This window comes from Stegodyphus dumicola, chromosome 4 (assembly GCF_044657685.1).
Source record: "Stegodyphus dumicola isolate Sdum_Otavi_A_Nest chromosome 4, ASM4465768v1".
NCBI lineage: Eukaryota > Metazoa > Arthropoda > Arachnida > Araneae > Eresidae > Stegodyphus > Stegodyphus dumicola.
The window spans coordinates 235,581,908-235,594,380 of NC_140771.1; the positions used below are offsets into that span (position 1 = coordinate 235,581,908).

Below are 12,473 nucleotides of genomic sequence, written 5' to 3' on the forward strand. Positions count from 1 at the left end.
GAAATGTAATGAGACTTGTAAATGCAAATTTAATATATTTGTCAAATAATTAGAAGAAAAATAAATCTCATTAAATTGTCTCTTTTTCCCTATTTGTCTTAGCTTTCTTACACAAAAAAATAAATATTTAATGTGCATACAGTGACACACATAAAAACTGTTACATATTACATACACAACTGTTACATATTACATGTAAATAGAAATTTTTTACAATGCAAAAAACAAAAACAGAAAAATTCAACTTAGTCTCTGTTAAAGAATTTAAAGAGACGGTCCTGTAAAACAACTTAAAAAAGGAGTGTATCGAAAAACTGTGTTGAAAAACAATAAAGAAAAATGTAAATAAAATAGTCCGAGTTTATGTAAGGGAATGCTAATAAAAAGAACAATTTGAATTACTACCTGTAATAAGAGTAGAAGTGGCTTCAGATAAAAGAGAAGTCGACCTGGAAAAAATTTCTTTTACAATTTCAAAATGAAAAAGTGAAACGAAAAAGGTAATTCCTTAGAAAGAGAGCTTAACCATCATATAACCCTTTCACCATTATATAATTATTGGAGATCTTGAAATTGTACAAGATACAGAATTACAGGAGATTTTGAAATATGGTAGTAAATTTCAGCCAACTTTCCATCTGAGCAAGACTTCCAGTATACAACAGTTTATTAAGGCTCTAAATACATTCATAGTTTTAACAAGTTAGCGAACCAGTCGCTCCCTTCCACCTTCCTAGGATGGAAAAATGCAATAGTTCAAGAATTTAAAAGAAGAATTTACGAAAGACCTTCTTTTATACAGGTGCATGTCAAACACAAACTCTTTGATCAAATTCAGCAGTTGAAAGATAAATTTATCGTCACAAAAATTGAGAAAGCAAGTAATAACTTTAGTATCATTTGTAAAAATTTTACTAGAGTCTAATTAATAATGAGCTCCATAACGCCAACACCTACCAGCTCTTAAACATCAGTAATAATGATGTTCTAAAAAGATTCAGAGCACTGCATAAAAAACTTAAAATACGTCCTAACAGGTTTGCTAACCTGTACACTCTCCCCAAATTTCACAAAAAACCAATTAAATTCTGTTTCATCGCAAATAGTACCAGAAACTATTTAAAAGAAATAGATTTTGTCTTTGCCAAAATACTCAAACAAGTTCTTGAAATTCTACATAACTTTGAATTTGAAGAACACAACTTTAATTGGATTATTTATAATGATAAGAAGATATTAGATACACTTCAGACTCAAAATAGAACATATCATTATGTATGATTTTGAAAATTTATACACCTCTCTGCCTCTCAGCCCACCAGCGGCCAAGCGGTAAAGTCTCTGAACACTGCTAGTTCGGTCAGAGGTTCTAATCCCGCGAATGGGCTGGCTGCATGGGTGTTTTCGTGGTTTTCCCCATGTGTAACGTGTATACGAGCCAGTTTCCCTTAGAAAGTCCTCCATGAAGGCATCCCTCCCCTTAGGCAGATAGCCCTAGTGTGCTTTGCCATAATTAAATACACCACACATCTCTGCCTCTCAAAGAAATTTACAATAGCCTACTAACCCTCCCAGATCTCTTTCCGCAGGTTTTAAACATCTCCAGAGAAAAATGGAAACATTTCCTACAAGTTACAATCATTAATAATTATATCAATTTTAATAATAAATACTTCAAGCAGGTTAAAGGATTGCCGATGAGCACAGGCTTCTCAACTGCTATGTGAAATCTTTTCCTTTTCACGCAAGAGTACAACTTTCAGATTTTATTGAATAATCAACAGAAAAAATTTTTTACAAATGTGTATATAGACAGGTATATAGACATTATTACATTTAATAACTTTGATAAAATCGAACCAGCCAAGACCTATCCTTCCTGCCTAAAGTTCAACAAGACTACTCCCAACAAAATGACATAGTTTACATAGACTTGAATATCTTAAATTACACTAAAATTAAAATTTACGATAAAAGAAGAGAATTCAAATTTCACTCTCTTAAGCTTACTTATTGGACCTCTAACATTTGTAAAACAGTTTTAATTAACACAATAAATGCACATTTATGCAGAATAAAAAAAAAATTAGTAATATTAGAAAATTCCTCGAAGAAGAGATTCAGTACTTAATTCAAATTCAACTAGAAAATCAAATTCCAAGACAGGTCATCACACAACCCTAAAAAAAGCTGGTATATACCTTAATCTTTGAATTACTTGTAAAAGTGATATGATATCATTTACTTAAACCTTTTTAGGAGGTAAATGATGGATGACTAACACAAGAGTATTCATGTAGATATGTATACTACAGTTCTTTCAGTAAATTAATTTGTATCAATTAATTTTACAGTAATTTACTGGCTATCTATCCTTTCTTAATCAAGGAGCCATTTTAATTTTCAACAGACATTTTTGCAGCTGAAGAAACATGAAGAATTACGGCTATTCTAACAATTGTATCATTTCCTTTTTCATTACTTTCTGGCCAAAATTATAAGTTTGAACTAGCCATTTTGAATTTCTTTCTCTACAAGTCGCCTTTTTAGACTCTGTCCAACTGATACAGAGGATTAATTTCTTAGTTTTTTCTCGCCCTTTCTTCCGACTTAGAAGAATGCACCCGCTCACAAGGAAGAACACTTCAATTTATAGCTTGAGCTGCTGTTTGCTTAACATGTATGTTTTCGCTTTGGTAACCTTTTTTTACAATGTTTTATGGCAAACCTTCAGAGCATCAAATTTTAAGATTTCATTCCTTGTAGCATTCAGAATAAGTAAATCGAATTTTTTCCATTTCATGGCTGTTTTCTATGTAATTTCATTTCTACTTAAGCTCTCTCTTTAATGCTTTACGTTTTTCATTTCACCTTTTCATTTTGAAATTGTAATAGAATTTTTTTTTTTAATTATGTGGTTTTGCCTCTTTTGTTTTCACTTTAGTGAGTATTTAATGCCTGCTCTTTTAAGGCAATGGTTAATAAATTGAATGGGTATTAGATTATTTTTGAGAATTTTAATAAGGAGCAAAATTTCACATTGTAGATCTATTGTATCTGTGCAGATATTTTTAATTCGTTTTATTTTATTTATTATTGTATTGTTAATTACTTTTTGGATATGTTGGAATTCCAATTTATTAATTTGTTAGTATTGAAATTGAGATCTAGATAGCTATTTGTGATCTATGCTATTTTGTGAATTATTAGTTTTATTAAGTGTAAGACAATTTGGATAAATCTCGGAGTGTTCAATTTCACTAAAATTATTAATTGTAATAAGGTCATCAATATATCTGTAAGTGTGCTTGTAGTAATTTAACTCTTGTGGTTGTAGATTTTTTTGGAAGTTAAATTCTTTGATAAATAAAAAGATATTACAGATCGAGGTGGTTGAATATATAAGCTCATTGGCAGACCTCTGTCTTGTTTAAAAAGTTGATTTTGAAATTTGATGTAGTTATGAAAAAGTGTGCGTTTTAGGTAGGTTTTCCATTTGTTAAGAGTCATAATTGTGAGCATATCAGGGAAGAGTTTAGACAGATCTAGTAGGCTAGTATAGATTTCTTCTAGAGGAAGTGAGGTATATAAGTTTTCAAAGTCATAGCAGTTAATGTTTTGGATGTTAATTGTTTGAATGGCATTAATGACAGGAGTGTTATGGATAATCCAACAATAGTTATGATTAGTGTTACAATCGTTTAAAATAAATTTACAGATTTTTTTAAGTTGAATTGAAAAATAATAGTCTACATTTTTCTTGTAATTATTAGTTCCATTAGCTATAAATCTGAATTTTAATGGTGTTTTATGGAATTCGGGAATTGCATAAAGGTTAGTAAATCTGTTGTAGTTTGTATTTAAAGTAATATTGAGTTTTTTATGAAAAGTTTCAATTCTCTTTATTATAGATGTTTCTATAAGGTTGGCTAATTGATAAGTAGTTGCGTTGAGAAGCTCTTTATGAATAATTTGTGCGTAGAATTGTTTTCACATAATGCTAAAGTTATTAGTTGTTTATCTATTTTTGTAATAGTAAAAGAGTTGTTTTAATTTTTTAATATCTGATGCAAGTTACGACAAATTCAAAGTACTTTTAAACTTGAGGTGACTGATTTTGGTGGATATGCGTTGAAGAATTTTATCTTTCCATTTTAAAAAAAAGTATCTATAGGTAAATTCAGTTGATAGCTTGCTTTAACTATAAATTTGTTGATGTTGTTTTCGAAAGTCTTGTAACAGTAATTTTTAGTTATGTTTCTGACTGGTCTAAATTTTGTACCATAACTCATTAGTGTTTTTAGTTGATGGTTTTGTATGATATTCAGGTTGCCAGTAATTATGTGCTGGTGATGAGAATCTACATAAATGCTGTAAACTGGTGTCTTACAATGTCATTCTGCTGTTTCATCCATTTCATGGTGGTTAGTGAGCAAGTTGCTTAAGGTCCTTTGATATTTAAATGCAACCATTGGTATTGTGTCTACAGCTGGGAAGTAAACTTTACATACTATTAAACTTTACATATATATTTAAAAAATAAAATAATATTAAATATAGAATTTCACGTTAAGGAGCATGAGGCATATGTTATGTTAAAAAAAAAGAAACACAGAAGTTCAGTCCGAAAATCACATTTTCAATTTTTCTGGAGCCAAAATTAGTCAAAAAACATCTTCCGTTGGTGAATTACATTTTCAAGAGCCATTTCGCATTCAAAAAAATCTTTCTGTTCTAATTAACGACCCTAATTCCAATTCATCTTTGCTATCAGCCTTTAACCCTTTGAGGAGCGGTATATAAAATAATTTAAATTGTGGTAAAATTTTGCATGAACTATAATAGACCCTAAGGACACAAAATTTAGACTTAAAAAAATCTAAAGCGAAATCATAAATTTTGAGAGAGAGTATATATTTTATACCGGTACCACCCTCTAAGACATTTTTATCCAGGTAGCTGCCAATTGTGAATTTTTGTTTTTAAAATTAATTTAGCTTACTTTTGACGGGCATCTGTAGAGATGGGTGCTTGAATATGGTTATGTAAGTCTGGAGACAAAAACTTTTAAAATTTCAGTAGAAATTTAAAATTTTAAAAATAAAATTTATGTTTTTATGCACTTTGATGGTGCAACCCAGCTGAACATACTTATGTAAAATATGGATGAAAAGCTTTTGAACTTGATTTAAATTCAATATTATTATTTTATAAAAAAAATTGGCAAATATAACACTGCATGCATAAATCGTATCATGCTGTAACCGAACTAGTATAATATTACAAGGAGATATAACAGCTGAAAAATAAAAAAAATTTAAAAATGAAACAGTACGACTCAAATGAGAAAGTATGTTGCATTTTTGAAGTCATATTTTATGCTTTAGATGATACGTAAAAAAACCATGGTTCATGCTATGATACCAAGAATGCCCTCCCCCACGCACACACATTTTAGATTATCAAGGACCATAAGGGGTCCTTTTTTATTTTGCAAATATAGTTTGTAATATATCTTTTTGTTCAGGAAGAAACACCATTAAACTACTTTATTATTTTATACACCTCAAAGCTGTTATTTCGATTTAGGCTTCCTAGGGGCTCCTTTTCAACTTTTGGATAAATTCTAGTTTGCATATCAAATGGGCCTTAGAAATATTTTCCCTCTTTCCTTTCATCTGAAATTAACAAAGACGATAAGAACAAAAGCTTCCTTTCAAATCAGCAGTTTTTGTGATTACACTAAGAGAGGGATCTTAGGTGCACTTCCATTTCCCTTATTTTTAAGTGAGCTTTCTCTTTGTGTGATCTTATCACACCATACAAATGGATGTAGGTGTGACTTTGAAATGACAAATCAGTTTTCAATCACCTCCTTTCATTTTCGTTGGATGATAGGATTTTGAAAAACGGGAAGCAATGGGTGTCTTTTGGGGGCTAGCATGCCACATTTAACTCTTACAGTTGTGTAAATTTTGACCCCAGATGGCAATTTTGAAATCACTGGGTCTTTTCCTTGGGAAAGGATGAAGTGCTGAAATTAAAATTTTAACTAAATAGAGACGAATGAAACTCGAGCAGAGAAAAAAAATAATAAAAAGAAACAAATATACTTATATTCAGACTTAGTGCAAGGTCAGTAATCTCCCCATCCCTTCATGAACATAATACTGAATCCTAAACAACTTGTAAGTTAATTATAAACAAATTATTACATCATAAACTATTATAATGTAAAGAAATGCTGTTATTTCAGAGAGTAGAGAAGGAGAAGTCTGGTGCTGCCATCAATTGACAAGGTACCCTCAGTAGGGGTGCCGGTATATATTATATACTGGTATTAAAAATGTATACATAATCTTCTTTTAATTATCAGTTTTGATTGAAATGCAGTAAATTTAAAAGGTTCAGCATGTATACGTCACATATATTTACAGATTTTAAATTTTTTCTTTCCCTCCAACAGAATTTATCAATCTTCAAACATGATACCTTGGAACGATGTATATTAATTTCATAATTGCAAAATATTGAGCATTCATTGGATGGTGCTGCCATTTAGGAAACACTACAAACTTACGATTATAGCTTTTGGTGTAGAGAAATTGGCATTTTTTCGGAGGTTAAAAAATTGACAAACAACCGGCGCCTTTCAAAGGGTTAAGGAAATTATGTTTTAGTTCTCCTTTCATCAGTGGATGGCACCAGTAGCTTAACTCTCGCCCTTCCTTTCTTATCTTGTCTAATAACTATATTTTATCTCGCTCTTTGACAGCTGAGGAAAATGGTTTGGTAAAATCATTGAAACTAGTTCTGTAAAAATTTGCATATATAACTCTGATTTTTGTTTGATTTCTAAATTAATTCACATTTAGAAGTGGCATTAAGCATTTAGTGGGACAGGTTGCATTTGTGACCAAGGAAAATTACATTCTGATTGACCTTTTATCTTTGAGGAAGTTGATGAGTAAGTGGCCTGGCTCTTTGTAAATTTATCTCTAACAGTTTATGAAAGACCAAATGTGTGTGCTTCAAATACCCACAGCATTAAGTAATATTCAAGAATACATCAATGCTGCACTCAATTCTTATCATACAGTTACATTTCATAATGTGTGGCTGGTGTTGTGTTATTGCATCATTGTTTCCTATGTAACAGGTGAAGTACATTGAATGTTTGTGATTCAAATCAATGTCACCAAAATTTTGTGGGTTTGTGCTGCTGTGGCAAAGGAAATAGCAAAAAATTGGGCAAAAGTATACATTTTAAAAATAAGTTACTGATTTTATATTTACTGTATGTCTACAACGAATATAAAAGTATAAGTGTATTGAGCACAAGTTAAAAATAAATAATTTTCAGTAATGGAAGTAAATTATATGAGCAGTATGGTTTTTGTTTAAACTGAACTTGTGCTATTTTGAAAAATTAAATTAGGGAAAAGTGTAACATTTAATTGCTAACATATTGCTTATGAACTGTCTTTTATTAATTGTGCTTGGGGCATGTACGTAAATTTATTAGTTAAATATCTTATCAAAAGTTATTTTATTCAAAAATTAAAATGAAGGTATATCTTGCTAAGAAATAAATAGGTTGTTTTTAAACCTTCCATTTGGTTATATTGTAATAAATTGTGTAATTATGTTTTATAAGGTCTTCCTTTGCGACTGACATAAGCTGTCCAAATAGACATAATTTAACACTGTATACATTAAGAAAGTTTGCTATTTTTGTAAAGCTGTGTTTTTTAATACATCATAGGATATTTAAAATATAAAAATTATGTACTAAATTAATAAAATATCTGTCTTGAAGTATATTTATAAATTGTCCCTCTCGGTGATCCCCCCAATGAGATTAACAAATTTATTATATTTAGAAATGGCATTACAGTATCATAAATCTTAAGACACAATAACGCGCCGAACAAATACTAATTCAGAAGTCAAACAACAAAAATCAGCGTTAAATTTTCAAATTTTCACAGGACTAGTTTTGATTGTTTTTCCAACCATCATCATCAGCTGAAAAAGCACAAATGAACGAGATAGGATATAATGATTAGATAAGATAAGAAAGCCTGGACAGGAGATAAGCTACTGGCGCCATCTGTTGATGAAACCAGAACTAAAACATAATTTCTTTAAAGGCTGAAGGCAGAAATGGATTGGAATTACCATCGTTAACTAGAACAGAAAGATTTTTTTGAATGTGAAATGTCTCTAGAAAATCCAGTACACCAATGGAAGATGTTTTTTGAATAATTTTGAAAGCAGAAAAATTTACAGTGTGATTTTCGGACCAACAATGTTAGGCAACAGAAGATTTCTGTGTTTTCTTTTTTCTAACATATGCCTCATGTTCCTTGACGCGAAATTTCAAGGCTCTCTTAGTTTGGCCAGTGTAAATTAAACCACACTGGCAAGGAATCCTGTAAATACCCCAGGAATTCATATCCGGAATGGGGTCCTTGAGTATGGAACTCAGAATTTTATTGATGGGAGAATAAACAAAGTTAAATTTCTGCAAAATATGTGCAACTTTATTGCTAATTGAGAGAAAGAAGGGAATGACAACAGAATTTTTATAATCACCTAAAACAAGAGTGTGCCTTTTGGTGTGTTGAGATCAGAATTTTTTAACTGCATGGTTAATAATGTCGTGTTAAAATCCCCTGTCAATAGCTATTGCTTTTAAATAATTTAGTTCTTCATCAAGGGATAGTTTAGAGGAGCAAACTTGAAAAGCACGGAAAACATAGGAATAAACTGAAGCTAACTTTTGTTTAGTCGGATGACATGATTTAAAGTGTGGTGGAAGGCAAACCGATGAAGGTTTACGGTAAACCGTAGTACTGAAGTTGAATGTGTTACATGTGACCAGAATGTCGAGAAGCAGAAGAGAATTGCAAGTCTCAAGTTCAAAAGTGAACCGAATAGCAGGATCAATAGAATTCAATGTTGAAAGAACTTTATTTAAATCATCTTTATTACCTTCAAACAGGGTAAAAGTATCATCTGCGTAGCGGAACTATACCGGGAAGTTTAAAATTTCAAACACTTTTGATTTATAACACAGCTCCCCTCAGTGCCATCCTGGCGGATATCTACATGTTTTCTATTCGTTTCAGTGTGGGATTTTTCTTCTGTTTTGTGCGTGCTTTATTATTGGTTAGTTAATTTAGTTTGATTTTCTGCATTGTATAAGCTTCATCTGGAACTCTCTAATTCATATCCAAAATTCACTTCCCTTGAATAGACGTCCTGGTCTAGAACGAAGAATGCAGTTAACCATCATAAAAACACCCTTGCAGTTAAATTCGAAAAACTTCTTTTACAGTCATCCAGTTCAAGTAGTTCGAATCAAGTAGTCTCATCCTGGCTGATATATACATGCATTATTATGAATCAAAATTGTTTGAAACTTTAAACTTCCCGGCATGGTTCCGCTATGTAGACGATACTTTTACCCTTTTTGAAGGTAATAAAGATGATTTAAATAAAAGTTCTTTCAACAATGAATTCTATTGATCCTGCTATTCAGTTCACTTTTGAACTTGAGACTTGCAATTCTCTTCCGTTTCTCGACACTCTGGTCACACGTAACACATCCAACTTCAGTACTACAGTTTACCGTAAACCTTCATCGGTTTGCCTTCCACCACACTTTAAATCATGTCATCCGACTAAACAAAAGTTAGCTTCAGTTTATTCCTATGTTTTCCGTGCTTTTCAAGTTTGCTCCTCTAAACTATCCCTTGATGAAGAACTAAATTATTTAAAAGCAGTAGCTATTGACAGGGGCTTTTCACCCAACATTATTAATCAAGCAGTTAAAAAATTGTCATCTCAACACACTAAAAGGCATACTCTTGTTTTAGGAGATTATAAAAATTCTGTTGTCATTTCCTTTTTTCTCTCAATTCGCAATAAAGTTGCACATATTTTGCAGAAATTTAACTTTCTTTATTCTCCCATCAATAAAATTCTGAGTTCCATACTCAAGGACCCCATTCCGGATATGAATTCCTGGGGTATTTACAGGATTCCTTGCCAGTGTGGTTTAATTTACATTGGTCAAACTAAGAGAGCCTTGAAATTTCGCGTCAAGGAACATGAGGCATATGTTAGAAAAAAGAAAACACAGAACTCTTCTGTTGCCTAACATTGTTGGTCCGAAAATCACACTGTAAATTTTTCTGTTGCCAAAATTATTCAAAAAACACCTTCCATTGGAGAAGTGGATTTTCTAGAGGCATATCACATTCATAAAAATCTTTCTGTTCTAGTTAACGATCCTAATTCCAATCCAACTTTGCCTTCGGCCTTTAAAGAAATTATGTTTTAGTTCTGGTTTCACCAACAGATGATGCCACTTGCTTATTCTTGTCCAGGCTTTCTTATCTTATCTATTCATTATTTCCTATCTTGTTCATTTGCGGTTTTGCAGCTGAGGATGGTGGTTCGGTAAAACCATCGAAACTAGTCCTGTGAAAATTTTGTAAATTAATGCTGATTTTTTTTGTTTGACTTCTGAATTATCATAAATCTTGTTAGAGGTTTATTTGTTACATAGTTTGAGTTGAGTATGCAGAAATGCTCCCATTACATATTTTTGTGAAGGTAGCTGTAGTTGTGAATTATCCATATAACCAGAGTCTAAATTCTTTTATTAATTGAAACTGTCTGTAATTGTACTTTTAAAATAATTCATTAGGAATTATTTTTAAATTCCTAATGAATTTTCAAATAATTTATTTATTTTATAGGTATTTATCATAGATGTTTGGAGAATAACATTATTTCTGAGATTATTTTAAACAAAATTCGAAGTGAACTAGAATGGAATGCAGCAAAATCAAAACCAGAGGAATTCGAAAGAGGAGGTTCCTTTTATAAGCAAGTTGCTAAATCAAATGTCTTGCATGAAAAATTGCATACATCTATCAATTACTTTCCAGACAAGGTAATGTACTGTATTTTTGTCATTTCATGCAGTTATAAGTGTTGCATTTTTTACTTCTGCTAATATTAAAGTTTATGCTATCTCTTTTGATTTTAATTTGCATTAAGAACTTTTGTATTTTTGCAAAATCTTTCAGGGCTTCGAAATAGCAAAAAATTATCTTTCATCTTAATGTAATTGTAGAATTTTCATAGTATTATTGTTATTTTCTTTTAATATTTGCTAATAGCAATAATTATTGATGATTATAAAACACATGCCACCCTTCCAGATTTTCGACCATACCCCCCCACACCAACCCAGTTTACAATATATTTCTTGAGACGTCCTCTTTCTAAAGTTCCTTGTGTTTTACGTAACATGGCATAATAGTTTTTTGTTTACACTCAGGAACACATGATTTATTTTTAAAAATAACCTGTCATCAGTGGCAGGCTATAGTTATATGTGCAAGAATAGATGTGTTTGAAAATGCCATGTTTCAATTCTCTTATGATTATCAAGCATGACTACTTGTCATTTTACTTGCATCATCCAATAAACATAAGACCTAGATAGATGGTTTTTTAATTGTTCCTGCAAAATTTGACATCAATAGTCCTTTTTTACATTGTGTGATTCAATTCTTTCCTAAACAAAGCAAAATGTGTTACTACTGTTATTAACGATTAAACAGAAACTGATAAAGTGTTAGTTTTTATAAAGGTATACAAATAGTATGTACATTTATTTTCTATATGAATGTCATTATAGACTTGTTAAAAAATTAGTGCCAGCACTTTCAGATTTCACTGTCTGTCTGTTGAAGAAATGACAGATTTCGCCATCCATTAGTTGACTGTTAATCACACTGCCATCATAATGGAAATCTTATGTTATTTTCATTTATTATAATTTTCCACATTTCCTCACAAATTCTGTTCATTGGAAAATTTCACCTTTTATAACAACCTTCTGTTCTTCTACTGAGAATTTCACCTTCTCTTCTTCTACTCAGAATTTACACCAAAATAAGACTTGTTTTGTCTGATTTTTAAATATCACTTTCTTAAGACCTAATTTTGGCGATCCATTATCTCTTGTCAGACCATCATGACAATCACCAGTATGCTTTCGCTTTGTAGATTCTGTTACAACTCCGAAATTAGGAACTCTTTTCCACGTATTCAAAAATTCAAACTTTAATTATGGAAATGTAGCTGTTATAATGACAGCCTGCAAAAAAACAATAAGCCAGATCAAATTAGAAAGTCAAGGAAGAATGCTATTTGCTGCTAACTGAGCTTACATTCTTCAGAATCTCTCTTTCTCTTCTCTGCTGTTGTGTTAAGAAAAGAAAACTTACTGTAAATAGCTGTCTTGCTTTTGGATAGTCAAATAGCTGTCTTACATTTAATGCTTAGGTCAGATAGAAAAATGTTTACCCTCCCTACCTCCAAAACCCTTCAAAGGCAGAAATCGTGTTCGTGGCTGTTGTAAATTAATGGCTGTTTTGACCAGTGTG

The 12,473-nt window shown here is 31.3% G+C and overlaps 2 protein-coding genes across 2 annotated transcripts in view; one reads left to right on the forward strand and one right to left on the reverse strand.

Annotated features, from left to right (window-relative positions):
* LOC118183804 (deubiquitinating protein VCPIP1-like) overlaps window positions 1–12,473 on the forward strand; it is a 73,634-nt gene that overhangs the window by 59,809 nt on the left and 1,352 nt on the right. Inside the window, exon 12 of the mRNA XM_085816085.1 lies at window positions 10,773–10,969. Coding sequence (XP_085672211.1) covers window positions 10,773–10,969 — 197 coding nt within the window. The remainder of the gene's footprint in view (window positions 1–10,772; window positions 10,970–12,473) is intronic.
* LOC118183801 (uncharacterized) overlaps window positions 1–12,473 on the reverse strand; it is a 141,287-nt gene that overhangs the window by 16,361 nt on the left and 112,453 nt on the right. The window lies entirely within an intron of this gene.